The sequence below is a fragment of the Aspergillus lucknowensis genome (genome assembly GCF_044049455.1).
Source record: "Aspergillus lucknowensis strain CBS 449.75 chromosome Unknown BJX67scaffold_38, whole genome shotgun sequence".
NCBI classification, from domain to species: domain Eukaryota; kingdom Fungi; phylum Ascomycota; class Eurotiomycetes; order Eurotiales; family Aspergillaceae; genus Aspergillus; species Aspergillus lucknowensis.
Genome location: NW_027263582.1, coordinates 93,833 through 108,904, shown reverse-complemented (window position 1 = coordinate 108,904; position 15,072 = coordinate 93,833). Strand labels below are relative to the sequence as shown.

The 15,072-nt window shown below is 50.1% G+C and overlaps 1 protein-coding gene across 1 annotated transcript; it reads right to left on the bottom strand.

The window, feature by feature from the left end:
• Positions 1-1,625: 1,625 nt before the first annotated feature.
• On the bottom strand, positions 1,626-14,765 carry BJX67DRAFT_383520 (dynein heavy chain; the record flags this gene model as incomplete). The annotated part of the gene is made up of 4 exons (XM_071033476.1): positions 1,626-2,072; positions 2,125-4,484; positions 4,548-14,420; positions 14,480-14,765. The coding sequence occupies 4 exons, from the start codon at positions 14,763-14,765 to the stop codon at positions 1,626-1,628; spliced, it is 12,966 nt and encodes a 4,321-aa protein (XP_070883658.1).
• Between the last annotated feature and the right edge of the window lie 307 nt (positions 14,766-15,072).

Sequence of the window (15,072 nt, the reverse complement as noted above, 5' to 3'; positions counted from 1 at the left end):
GTGTTCTCTCTTCGCACAACACCCGCCCCTACTATCACCACTTACGAATCCGAATCCCCCATTTTCGCTGTCCCCGGCGTCAATCCCCAACTTCCAGCTGAAGACACTCATAGCCACAAATCAAGCGACTTCCCTCTCTATCACCAATAAACCAAGCATCCTCATCATGGCATCATCTCGGCCCCGCCTCAGATCCCTAACTAGATACCGGCGACATCGGTACGTAGTGCATCATCAAACATCACAGTTTCACTTTTCTTTCCAAGAGGCGAGATGAGCACAGGCTAACGACGCAATCCTGGCTAACAGGACGCTCAGAGACAACATTATGGGAATCAGTACGGCTCCAAATCCATTTCTATTTGCAACCCTGCAATTAAAGCCCTGTCTATAACTAACGTTTACTTCTTTCAACTTACTCAGCCCGTCCAGCCATCCGGTACGTGGTCGACTCATTGCCATATCCCCATCTCTATCAATGAGCCACCCCCCTCCTGCTAACTAAGAAACGAGGATAGCCGTCTCGCACGCCGTGGAGGGGTCTACCGAATTAAAAAGGAGATTTACGATGAGATCCGAAAGGTTATTCGAGAGCGTCTGCAAGAGGTATTTCTCTCGTTCTTTCTTTCTCTCTTCTTTCTCTACCTCCTGATTTACCTCTCCTTATACACCCATTTACGATCTGACGCAGTCCAATCGGGCATTACTTTTCTCTTCTCTTGGTCACTAATTCCCAACGCTGTCGATATTAGATCATGAGAAATATCGTCCTGGTCCTGGAATCGGCCCAAACCCCGGCTTTTGATAAGAAGGTAGGTCTTCAACCACCGCTCTGCTCAAAATCCGGATCCATTCGTCTTGGTGTTTGTTTGTGTGATGCAATGTGATGCAAGGCGATGCCGATGTTAATTTTCGACCTATTGTAGCTAGTCACCACTCGGGATGTGAGTTACTCTCATTCTCTTCTCTGGACACGAGTAGTTAGAGGGATGGGATGGGATATGTAAGCTGACTTGGTGCCACCTTCTGGCACGACGAACAGGTAGTATATGCGCTGAATCGGGTACGTGTCTCTACGTTCCGTCTCCATCTCATACCCCAGTATGTCTCGAGAGACTTGATCAACAGCTAACACGAGATAGATGGGAAGCACGCTTTACGGGTTCTGAATTGCAGACGATACCCGGACTGTCATGTCCCCATTCGATACGACTAATTGGTTTGGTTTTCATCGACCAGTTGGAACGAGTTCTCTAATCGGATTTTGAGTAGCTGTCGGCTGATTGGTTTGCCACGGTGTACACGGTTGTTTTCTTGTTTGTTGGAAGACAGACGACAGAACCAACAGTCCACGGCGCCAGGGGTTCAAAGAGGTTGGTATTTTGTAGTATGAGATCTACAAGTTTGAATGTGACTGTGCTTCATGAACTGGTATACAAGTGCCAATAAAACTCAAAACAAAGTCTAGCATAATCTAACATCGTTAAGTATAAGACAGCACATGTATGAAAGGAGAAGTGGGTTATCATCAAAGAATCATCAAGACAAGTTGTATGCGCCAGTGGCACGAAACCAACCCAGTATTGTAACAAAAACAGGAGGCCAAAAAAAAGTACAGTAAAAGATCAGGCATCAACCATGAGCTGCTCCCCCTCATCAAGCAACGAGGTAACCTTGGCCAGATCCGAAATCATCTTCTTGCCATGGCCGACGAGCAGGAGTTTCTCAGCGTTCGCTGGTAGGCCAAGATAAGTGGGCGGTTCTCTCTCAGGAAGCCGGTTGACCCAGGCCACGAAATCGCGGATACCCGTTGTCCCCGGGAGAGTCAAGCACTCGTCATTCTCGACGCCTGAAACAAGCTTGTACTCATCCTCAAAGGCTGCAGGGGTGAGGAAGCTATTCACTAGGCGCTCGAGTTGCTGGAAGTCTCCGCTGTCGTCCACCTTGCCGCCGTACATCTCAGTCACTAGGGTGCGAATCATGTCCCATGGGAGTTTTTGAGGAGCCACATTGGACCGTCCTTGGGCGACGGTGTCGACCCAGTAGTCGATAATATACGCAGAGCATTCATACTGTTCATACGGGTCAGCTGGCGTTACACATCATCATGTTCGGAATACTCACGTCACTATCATTAAACTCCCAGAAGCCTTTCCAGCCGAGGCTAGGCGCATAGCGGAGTCGCTCTTGAAGGACAGCATGCAAGAAACAGAGGAGAAGATACACACGAGCCCTCTCAACAGGTGCGTGGCTCGCGCGTGTGGTCAACGAAGACAACGAATCCTTCATGTTTGCGCGTACACCGGCAGGTTGCTCGTACATGAGAACACGTGAGGCACGGATGAGATTGACCGGGATCTTGGGGCTGGATTCCATAGAGAGGAACAGCCTAAAGTCCTTGTCGGGCTTGAGGGACTCGAGGCGTTTCTCTAGACTTTGTAGCCATGAGGGTGCTAGGTGAACGTTCTTGACCAATACCCAGGTTCCCGCAGAAGCAGCGTTGTTTATGGCTTTGTCGGCACTCTCCAAGCCTTCGTTGGAACCCATGGCAATGTTCGCGCAAGTTGCATGCATTCGCTCGACAAGGGCGTCGACCTTGTAACTTGCGTCGAAGCCAGGGCTTGAGGCAAGGGAGATTGGTGCGGTCGCAGTGACCTGATCAACGATATCCTTGAGATCCGTGCTTCCCTCAAATAGCTCACGACCGAAGACTGCCACAATGAAACGTTCTGCAGCTGGCACAAATCTGTCCATCCTGCAGAGCTTGATAAGTAGGAGTGATCGTAGCAGCTGGTCGAACTGGGACGTGTTCGCCGGCCAAACTGCGGGTGCAAAATTCTCTGCCAGCTCTTCGTTCAGGAACTGTTCCCATTGTTCTGCGGTCACCGCGGGGAGATGGGACTTGTAAAGCGACATGTTCGCAAGCCCGCCCATCACCTTTTCTTTGGTTTCAGGGTTGGCTGATAAGTCGGTGCCTTCAGTCGACTCGTCCAGGATGGTGTCGATGAGCCCCCTGTCCATGGGATACGGGGTTGCTTGCGCCAAAAGCATGGCCAGCGTAATACGATCCTTTTGAATGAGACCCAGCGAGGTTCGTTGATAGGTAGTGACAAAAAGATCTCGGAGGATAATTTGAACACGAGCAGCATGGTCCTTTTCTTGTTTGAGGCGTGGGTTCTCGCGGAGGACCGAGTTGAAGATATCCACGAAGTACTGGAGGGAAAATTGGTAGAAGTGGTTGATATGGTGAAGTTGCTCTAATACCGCGAACACGGCACTGCATGAGCGCGCAATGATACTGTAGTTATGAGTGATGTTTTCCACCTCGGTCATGACGCCCTCGGTCTCCACCATCTTCTTTGAGATTTCCGCAGCCTCTTTCTTAAGAGTCTCGAGTGTTTCAATGACATTGTCATCGTCAAGAATGTTACCCCGAGACTCGTTCAGGGCTTGTAACAGGCGCTTCTCAAGCTGGCGAAGATGAACCTTGAATTCGCCCTGTGCCTTGACAAGATCAGAACGTCGCTTGTCCACATCCGGCCGCTCATGCTTCAGCACATCGTTAAGGGACTGGATTTGCAAGCTGCTCTGAGTGACAGTGAAGTTGACAAAGGTGGTTCTACTGCAGATATCCGGCGGGAACGACGCAGATGGGTCTCTTGTTGAGAGGAAGAGCTTGAACGAAGGCGAAAAATCGATTTCCTGCTTCCCGAGCTGGATGAGAACACGGCCACCCGTTTTCTGGTACTCTTTGTTGAGGACGTGATTGAGAACGGGATCCAGATGTTCCGCGTCTTGGATTAGGATAGGGTTTCCGAAACGCAAGGCACTCTCAAGCTGCTTCACGAATGAATCGTCCAGGAAGCTTGTCACCGTAAGTTTTCTGTCCGAGCTCTCCTTTTGCAAGAACTCGGTGACACGGCCGGATGGGTCGATGATGAGTGGGTATCTGTTGTAGCGTTTCAGAACGATGGCGTTCTCAGTACAAAGGTCATCGACTGGGAGGGAGTGAGCTTGCCAAGCCAAACGCTCATCGGCGTTGGAAAGGTATTCAGTGATGGGGTTGTGTGGCTTGAAGCTGATACCAGACTGGATCAGCTGCTGAACCCAATCCTCGACCATCGCTTTACGGAACTGTTGGTCATAGAAACCAGCATAGGCGAGGAATGCTGCAGCGATCAGAACATCGCCAACAAGAGTGCTGATCTGGGTTTCGAATGATTTGCTTCCCTCCTCCCATCGTGTGCGTTCGGACGATAGACTGTCAAGGAGGCGTACACTTCTATCGACCTTGAACTGCACTCTCGACATCTCCGTCTTGATTGCCTGCGTCTCACTAATGAGAGCAGCATACTCAGCTTTATACGTAGCGATGCTACTCTCTAAATCGTTGATAGTGTTTTCGATGGTTTGCGCCTCAGCTTTGGTCTGCAGGGCTTGTTCCTCAAGCTGATCGACTTCCTCACGCAGAGGTCCAACTCGATCTAAGATCTCGGAGTAATTGACCTGTGCTTCAACCCATTGAACCAAAGGACCGCACGCCTTACTGGCGCGGTTGACTCTCTCATATGTAAAGTCGTCCTTGGAAAGGAACTCATTCTGCATCTTCAACCTGTGGTTTCTTGTCATCTGCCTCTCATTGTCGTAGTTAACGATACTCGCGATGAAGTCATCCTTGCGTACGATTCCTTGGATTGTCTTCCAGCTGTCGACCTTGTGACCAAGTAAAGTGCAAACAGCCTCCAGAGCGAGCCGGACACTGGCCGGGGGGTTACCCATAGAACGAACTTCAGTGAGATGTTGACGTTTGATGTTGCTCACACTCTTCTGGGCTTCCAAGACTGCAGGCTCAGCTCTAGCAAGGTCGTTAAGGACGACTTCCTTCCGAAGAGCCACTTCTTTTTCCTGTTTTTCCAAAGCGACTTGGACCTCAAGGGAGACTGCTTTACGTTGTTCCGCTTCACGCTGGTCTGCAACCATGCGCTGCAACTTCTCATTGGCCTCTGCATCCTTCTTCTCGAGCTGCGTCTTCTTCTGGGCTAGACTAGCACGAAGATCGCTGACCTTCTCGACAGTGTCTCTCAGCTTCTCGAGACCGACGTTCAAGTGCCTTTGTTGCTCCTCTAAGTCTTCTCGCTTCTCATTGAAGAGCTTAACATACTGAGCGACAAAATCGAGGTAATGGCGTGGGGTAAGATACGTTGTCTTCCCTTGTTGCTTCTGCAACCGCTGATTGAATCTCTGCAGCGAATAATGGATGTAAACCATAGAGTTGACAACAGTGTCACGGTGTGAAGCTGGCAGGCTAAGCTCGCGATATGCCACGGGTATACTATCGGGGGCAACGAAGTTGCTCTTATCCAGATCGACTGACTGCGTCAGTTCAGAGCCAACCTGGAAAAGGGCCTGGTCAGACCAGTCTCCCATCCAGTTGAGAACGCAACGGTTGAATAAGGCGGGACTGGTTGCGGCCTTGGACGAGAGACCTTCCTCAGGAGGATTCATGGTAAACACAACATGCAAGTTTTTGACGATTTGTTGGGTGAACCACTTGTAGAGCTCTTCCTGGCTATCGAGAATCAGACCTTGGCGCTGCGCACCCTCCTTACATGCGGTCATCAGAGACGAGAATTCATCACCCTCGAAAAGGCCGGGAACCTCAGCGTTTGCTAGGAGGGTGTTCATACGTTCCAAGAAACCGGAGTCTAGAACGTTCGACTCGTCCATGATGAAGCAGATCTTCTCGCCTTTACAGCCCGCACGGCGGAGAACATTTCTCAAATCATCATCGAAATCTTCAGAAGAGTACTTTCCGTGTACCTTAATTTGAAAGACCTTCAAGCCATTCATCCAGGCAACGAAGCGAGACAACGTCGTCTTACCACTGCCACTGACACCGATAAGGATAAGGTGACCCTGAGGCTGACGGAAGACTCGATCAATGCGCAGGGCATGTTCCAAGACATCATTGAACAGGACGAGAGGAACGTCGACTTCTTCTTCGCAGAATGTCTTGAGCCGTGCCTTAACAAATTCACGAAGTCTCTCCTGCTCCACTGGAACGTAGTTCTTGGATAGCCAGTTCGAGAAAAGGATCGGTCCCTTCAAGGCTGCCTCCTCGTCAATGGTGGGGAAGTTTTCAAGCGCAATTCGACGGACGGCATCCGCGGTCCAGGCTCTTTCATCTTCAGTAACAAGACGATCCTGGAACAGCCGAAGAGCCTCATGTGCCCAAATGCGGACCAAGCCTTCCACGGGAAGACTTTCAAGCGGTTTGATGGCTTCATAAACACCACGAACCCATCGGGTAAGCTCACGAGGAGAGTAAACGTAGTGGGGCTGTATCTTGGGTGTAAACCGTGTCTGAGACTCCAAGTAGAACTGCACCATAGCCTTGGTAAGAGATTCAGAATAGCCACGCAGTAGCGGAAGGATCTTGAGGACCGCAGAATTGAATGTCCCGTAGATTTGATTGAGCGAGATTTCGCCAGGATAGTCGACCATAATCAAAGGAGAATGGCGTAGGAATCGTTCCGCTAGAGGTGTACGTCCTGCATCGGTGGGAGGGTTACAAGCACCAACGAACTGGATACGATCCAAGCTAACCCAAGTCTTGTCTGAAGTCCTCCAGAATCCATTCTGCTCAACGAGCTGACGCAGGAAGGAGATCGCTCGTTGTGTTCCATATCGGTCAGGGGCAGGCAAGTTAATTTCATCGCAGAATATAACTAACCAACGACCAATCTGGCTTGGGGACATGATAACGCCATTCAAGGTCTTCTTATATTCACAATATTGTTCGAAGGTCTTGATAAGTAGGTCTGGAGTTGTGGCGCTGGAGAAGTTGAGACCGACGACCTCCATATTCGGCAGTTTGCGAAGTGCAGCGAAAAGGGTCATCGTTTTACCAGAACCTGGCGGACCGCAAAGCAGCAGCGGCTTATGCTCTGCAAGCCATGAGTAGAGGACATCTTCGTGTCGAACGGTGTCCACTGTGGGAATAACCACATCGGTCTGCGTGATGGAATGTGTATTGATATCGATAGAGGGCACTTGAGATTGCCAGCTCGTCCAATCGGCTTTGGGCAGAGTCACATCGAAATCAATGATGGAAGCATTGCTTTCGAGAGGCAAGTCGATCGTAGTTAGACCTGAGACAAATTCTCCAAATGATTTGCGGTCTTTCAAGGGACAATCTCCGGTAAAGGACCAGACCAGCGCGAGAAGAAGCTTCCTGGATATGTAGGACTCAATCTGCTCAAAGTCGAGAGGGAAGTCAACATGCTGGATGTTGTATTCAAGCACATTGCGGCAGGCCTTGTTCAAGAGGCTGAACAGTGTATTGAGGGCACGAATTTCGGTGAACTCCATGATGTGATTGTACTTCATGGCTTCTCCAAGCGACTTTAGCACGAGCTCGTCTGTCTGTAGGAGCTGCTCTAGTATAGTTGAGAGCATGTTTTGGCAATCTTGTGTCTTAGCTGGGCTTTGGCCCGTAGGCGCACTGTCATCATCCAAGTCCTCAAAAGTCTTCGTCTTGAGTGATTCAACGTAGTTCGCGATAATCATAGAAGGCGTCACCGTATCCTCATTGAACCAAACCATACCGCAACGACTGACGGTAGCCAAGGTGGCGTACTTGAGAGTTTCAACTTCGAACATAACGCGAACATTTGAAGGCAAGTTCAGCCGTTCACCGTTCGGTAGAGTCAGCAGCTTATTATCGTCAAGAACACTGTTCAGGTTTTCAACCCACTCTGGGTCGACATCACCATCAAACACGATCCAGTGCCGTTTTGTGTCTTCGCCACGGAGGTTGTCCACTATCTTTCGGAGGATACCAGTAAACAAACCGTCGGTCCATTCTCTTGTAGTGCTGTCCAGGCTACCGTAGAGTGCCTCCTTCGACATAACCTTAGAGTCAATGATATGAGAAACTCCCTCTACTCCCTCAACACGCTGAAGCGCTTGGAGTAGAATCTTCCATGCCGACGATTTGCCCGACCCGGACTTGCCGACCATCATGACACCGTGGTGGATGCTCTGAATTTGGTACAACTGGAGAGCCTTTGTGATCCACATTTCACTATCGACAAAGTGCTGCTCTTGGGCAATGTCTTTGATGGCAGCAGTAAGCTTCTCGTAGTTGGCTGGTACATATTCGACGCCGGCAAAGTCCTGTGCCTGAATTTGCAGCATTGTGGTGACATCTTCTCGGACCAATTTGGGGGCAATGGTCTCTCGAAGACTCTGAACAATGATCTGAGGCTCCACAATCTCGTCAGGCCCAAGTTCGCCATCGGAGTTCGCGATGCGGGCACGTTTGAGACCTCCCGAACTAACAAGCACACTTTTCAAAGCACGGAGACCGAAATCGTAATGAGCTTGCTTTGACAGCTGGGATGAGCAGTGGTCGAAGAATGGGACCGTTTGTTGAGAGAGGCGCTTTGCTTGTTTGAAACCCTGCGAGAACAACATGACTTCGGCAATCAACTCCTTGTCGGGCTTCGACATGGCAACACTTCTGAAGAGCTTTTTTAAATTGTCCGGCAAATTAGATCGGCCGGCGTAGCCAGGGTTCATGGTGATGAAAATACCAGTGTTGGGGTTAACACTCAAGCGCCGGCCAACCAATTCAATCTGATTCTTTTCGTCAGTCTCTCCATTTCTGAGACCGATCTGGATGTTCTGGATCTGCTGAGACACGGCGGAAAGGATTCGTTCCTCAAGACGATTGAACTCGTCGAAACAACCCCATGCACCGACTTGGCAGATACCGAGGAAGATACGGCCCATGGCCTGGAAATCGAAGGTATCGTCACAACAGAAGACGAGCGTGAATCGACCAAGTTGAAGACCCAAAGCCTTTACGGACTCTGTTTTGCCTGTACCCGCGGGACCATAAGGAGAACCACCGAGACGTTGGCAGAGAGCTTGGGTAAGGGTAAGGAAACAACGATCCGTAAGAGGCGTGCGGACAAGGCGTTCAGGCACACCCAAGTACTCAAATCCGTAGTTCAATTTGGCATTGGCCATGTGGACGTACAATCGTTGCAGGAAGTCACCATCGGCCTGGTAGACATAGCGCATCTGAAGCAGCCAGAGATAGTGTGTCGGGGCTGTGGCATTTGAAGTGACGAGTTTGGAGATAACATCACGCTGATGAACGAACTCTGTGATGAGATGTTCGCATTTCTTTCTGGTGATGGCATCCAGGTCTCCGAGAACAGTAACTGCGAGAAGTTCAAGCACTCTTACCTCGGCATCGTAAAGTGCGGAGAGGTTGGTACCGCCATTCTCCAGTGACTTTTGCACTTCATTAGTCCAAACGACTTGGCTAGCAAGAACCACAACCTGAGCAGGGTAATTCGCGATGAAGTCGTCAAATGCGGTGCGGTCGACCTCAGAGGAGTTGTAAAGGGGCTCAAATTGCTCGATCGCCTCAGCGAGAAGTTCAGCGAGTGTTGACTTCATGCTGTTTTCAAGGGCACTCAGCCAGTCATTGATCCTAGGAGTCTTGACAAGGTTGACTTCCTTCTTCAATCTGACCTCCTCGCCCTCCTTGGAAGTGAAACCGACGATGTTGCTGTCATCATCCATTAAGACGCCTGACAGACCAGCAAACATTTTCTTGAAATGCTTCGCAACACGGAAAATATCGTTGCTGTTACCGATGATTTCGAGCAGATCCTCATCACCAACAAAGTAGAAACGGGGGAAGGAGACTCGCTCTCGTTCCAGGTATTCACCAAGTGCCTTTTGGATCTTGTTGAGCAGCTCAGCCAGCCGCTCAAGGGACTTTTGAACCCCATTAATGGCAAGCACGTCGAGCACAAACGGCGACTTGTAGACTTTCTTCATCACTGCGAAGAATTCAGAATTGATATTCTGGAAACGGCTCGACTCCAGGGGAAGAAGGTGCTTAATATCGGCATTGCCAGTGAAGACACCTTCAAGGTAAACCCATTGTCGCTGGACGTCGATCCACACATCGAAAAGGACATGCACTCGGTTCAGTTTGTCTTCCCATGAGGAAGCATCCTCTTCGAATTCTTTGTAGTAGGGAGAATGTCTCATAGCCTGTAGAGAGTTCAGGTTCTCGCTGCACTTAGCGAAGAGATCATCGAAGCCACGAATGAGGCGGCACTTGTTCTGGTAGTTGACAAGGTCGAGAGAGTAATTTTGCCAGGTTTCGCGGACAGACTTCAAGAACTCTTCCAGCGCCATTTCACCCTGGGCCTGAGCTATGATATCCCGAATAACGGCCTCACTGGACACGAGTTGAAGATCCCACACATCACCAAGAGTAAGCGAGACAAGTGAAAACCTCTTTCCTGGTTTGAGTGCTTTGTAGATTTTCAGCCAGTGCCTCTCGCGCACAGCTTCAGATTTCATATCCGAGAGTAGGGGATTGACCTTGAGTAGCTGCCGAAGGACATTCTGGATGTGTTCAAAGGCGGCGTATTGCCGCATTCGACTGGGCATGTCTTTGGTCATCTTAATAAGACCGTCAATAGATTGACGCAGTTTCCGTGGCTGAACGCTCGTCCAGAGAGAGTCTCTCAGATCATTAAGGCTCTTCCAGATAGTCGAAAGAGCCGCCCAGACAGACATGAAGTCTTGGACCTCCTCTAGAATCGCGGGAAGCGAAGACTCCGCGCTTGCAGGGAGATCAAGGGCTTCCTTCGCCTTTGATACCATTTCAAATTCAGACTGTAGAGATTCAAGGCGCGATTGGAACGAGCTGAGAGAGCGAGACGCTTCCTCTGGAGGAATAGTACCGGAAACGGGCTTTTCTTCGTTCCACTGAGCGATGACTTCGGCAATCTTGTCGTGGATGACCTTATCCTCAGCGGCGATCTTCGCTCGCAGTGCCTCGGTCTGATCCTGGACGATCTTACTCTTGCGGGCAAGTAGTTCATTGAGAGCTGCCCATTCACCATCAACGTTTTCTACGTGTAGCCAATCGCTTGGGAACTGGTAACGTTGACGGACAAGGGTGGCCTGGCCTTGCCGGAAAAGATCCACCTCAGGCTCCCAAACCTTCGCCTTGCGCTTGCACTGCTGAACAATGGTAATGAAAGAGACAGCGTGAGCTGTAGAAGCGGCTTCCAGCGTCTGCCCTTCCAAATCCCGTCGAGCATTAGCAATCTCTGAATGGACGTCTCTCATACGGTTCCCAAGCTTAGTGCCGAATTTGAGCAGGATTTCGTGTTGCCATTGATCATACTTCGCATTGACTTTCGTCTGGACTTGCTCGTAGTCAATCTTGATATTGCCAAATGATCGACTAACTTCCGAGGTGTCAAAAGTAGCTCGGCTCTTCCGGATTTCTTGCAAAAGCTGCAGCCATTGAGACAGGTCATCGCCTAGGATGTCGTAGACTTGTTCAGACTGCAGATCCCATAGTGACTGAAATTGCAGCCACTTATCGACATATTCAGAGACATCCTTCAGTCGAGTCTCGACGGCACTATAGACGAGGTTCAGTTCCTCAGTGCAATGCTGTGGGAGGTCCGCAAAACATGCTTCCGACAACTGTACTTTCTGCACTTCAATGGAGATCTGGTAGCGGGAAGCTTTAATTTTCTCCAGATTGCAGATAGCACCAAGCCAATTATCGAAGTGGGAGAACCAAGTAGCGCGAGCAAATTGGAGAGGTGGGTCAAGATGGAGTAGCTGGTTACGCATGGAGATCTCATGAGTGAGCTCCGGAAACTCGATATGGTATGCTAGGGCTTCTGCTTCGCTGGCTCCGCTAGCCAGTTGCAGAGGCTGCTGGCCACCCTTCGCTTCCTGGAACGAGTTGATCCATTCACGAATTGCCTTATGTAACCGCTCGCGAAGGATGGCTTCGATTTTCTGGTTCAAGTTGTTCACCCAGTATCCGAGGTTGACGTAGTTCTCCAAGTTCAGTTTGTCGACGGCAACTTGGATGGTGTCAAGGCGCTGCTTGAATGCAGAAAATTCGTACGGGCAAGTTTTAAGTTCAATGATCGCTTTTTGAATGGTATCGTTAATCGAAGCCAAAACTGCGGTCTTGTGCTGGAGGACAGAAGCTGAGCCGGCAAATTCCCGTACGAATTGGACATGCTTGCTTTCACCTCTGCTGGGGATGACTGAGTCGATGGCGCCATTTGCCAAAGCCGCCTGTTTGACGTGCAATTCATACGAATGGACGAAAGACTCCCATCGGAGCGGAATGCCTTTCACTATCATGCCTTGCGCATCATTGATATACCCGTTTAGCAGAATCGCAACGTCTGTCATTGACAAGATGGACCGATTTGTTTGGAGCAGGGTTCGGACACTTTCCATCAAGCTGATTGCGTACGGGTAAACTCTCTTAGCTTCTTTGGAAATGTTGCTGACAGCATGGGGGACCTGGAAGTTGAGCCAGATGAGATTCCGTACTTCCTTGAAGAGGGCAATGATCTGAGCGTCGAAGTTAACAGCGAGTTCCAAGGTGTTCCCTGCGGCCCTGTTGCGAACAACATTGAAGAGTCTTCCGGAGATGGTAATGTGTCTCCTTTGCACATCATGCAACCATGACTCAAAGACAGGGCGTGTATCTAACTTCTTCTTGAACAGGTTACCCTCGGCCTGGAGCTTTTGCCCTTCCGAATGTAGGTGCCAGTCGTCTCCCAGTACATCAGCGACTTTTCGCAGGTAGCCATCTAATTGGCGCTCGATCTGCCGAGCCCAGACAATCGCACCTGAAACAGGGGGAAGATCGCGCAGTTGAGCCATTGCATGAGCTTCAGAGTGACCATATTGCTGTTTGAAGCGTTCATGTAATGCCGATATATCGTGCTTGACGTTATCGATGAGCTGAGTTTGGTATTCGGCAATGGCTCCTCTAATCTTGGGCCGGACAAGGAGCTGGTTGAACTTGGAGAAAACGCGGAACATTTCATTGGCGTTTTTAGCCGTGGCAAGACGGTCACGCAGGCGGGCGATGATGGAATTCTCAACCCGGGAAGTGCGCTCGTTATAGGCAATTTCCTCTAAGATCCAGTTCTGGGTTCCTTCTGGGGACACATCTAGCACATCGACGTTCTTCAAAGCAGCGTAAGCTTGCACAACCTCCTCAACCGCATCCACATCTCCAATCTCCTCAACGATAACGGCACCATCCGATCCAGTTCCAGCTGCAGCATCTCCCGTAGAAGAGCTCTTTGGACCGAGCACATTCGCGATGGTTCGTTGAAGTTGCTCATGATTGACCCTAAATGTGTTGATGTATTTCAATCGCTCTTGGGTCTTCTCGTGACGCGCATTGATCTTGATTGGGATGAACTTCTCATTTCGACGTCTGGTGGATTCGCGAGCAACGTTTGTAAACTCTTTGAGATTTTCCTCCCAGGCCCGCCAGATGGTATCGGTAACCTTTATTAAAGCACGAAATTCACGGAAATCGAGGTGTAGGATGGTCCGACCGTTTAGTAAGGAATGAATGCGCGAGTCGAGGTCGCCTGAGATTGCTTCCACTAGGGCAAGAGCACGCTTGATTGGGTATGGGCAGATTTTCAATTTCTTATTAAGATGATTGAAAATCAACGTAAGAGAGTCGCGGACTTTCTGCAATGAGGGGGCGGAGAGCAATTCATCGAGAGGAAAATCACGCATCAGTTGGTTATACTTCTGGACCAAATCCGTCGCTTCACGCAATCCCGTGTCGGCAACAAAACTGAGCGTAGCCTGGTACCGTTTTGCGTGGCGAAGGATATCCATAGTCAATACAACCCCATCACCGCGGAGCTGGTTGTCGATGCCCTCGAGAGCGGTCTCCATAGAGAGCCAGAAGTTGATCTCCTGGGCCGCTGATCCGCTGTCTGCATCACGCGACATCTTTGTAATAGTCTGAATAGATCTGATCCAAGCGTTCACATTATTCTGGATGCTGTTGATAAACGCACTGCTCTCAAGTAGCGTGGAATCGATAAACTCCACAGAAGGCTTGACACCTCGCCTTTCTGCTTCGACAAGAGCAGTTGATACCACCTCATGGACGGGCAGGTTCAAGGCAGGGATCTCAACATTCTGTTGCAGATGTAGAAGCCCTAGTTCCAGCTCCGCGAATTTCTTCTTGGTACCAGGAACTCCAGTTTTGGCCTCCGTATCCGGCTTTGTCTTGGTGGCGCCTTCTTGGTTGCGAGTGTTGGCTTCGAAATACGGGCTGAGACCATGATGGACCAACAAATGCAGAATCTCGTACGGCGACAGCGCGGCCCCTTGTTGCGCCTGCGTGTTGTTAAGGGCTGCCGGACCGGGGAGATTCATGACCTGGATCTGCGACGATATAGGAAGCGACGGATCAATCGCGGTAGGCCGTTTGATAAAAGCCACCGATGCGATGGTTGTCGACGAGGACGATATTTCAGTAGATAGGCTGTAGACGTACTGCGCGGTAGGCTCTGCTAAGTTTATTACTCGCGTCAGTACTTCCACGAAGAAGTTGGAAACGCTGTACACGTACCCTCGCCATCCACAGTCCCGTTCGCATCCTCCGAAGCCACAAGGTCTTTCTGCACATAGAGCGCAACCTGTGACTCTGAGGCAAACCGCAGACATCTCTGTGCTGTCTCGTTATACTTGGCCTTTGACAAGAGGCTGCCGGTGTTTTCAAGTTCGCTTTTCAGCGCTCCTAAAGTCACCTGCAGCACATCGATCAGGTACTGCACCACGGTATCTGAATCCACCAAAGGCCCCTGGGGAATGGCTGTGGGAACACCGTCAGACACCCCGGAAGAGGCGACCTCCATGACGAATATCTATGAAAAGTAACCCGACTATATCATTGATAGGCGAAAAGGGAGGCGATATTCACGTTCTGAAAAGGATGACTATCGGTTGCGGACTGAGAAACACTTCGCGACCCTGAGTTGACAGGCCCCAACAATCGAGCCGGAGCGGGAGGACAGATCTGATGACGGTTCCGAAGAGGCAACGGATATGGAGAATGTGGTAGAAGCGCTAGAATCGGAGAAGGAAAATAGAAGATTAAATGATTATTATCCGTCCGGAACGGCGTCCGGCAGTCTATCAAGCTCCAACCTGTCCAGAGGTTGC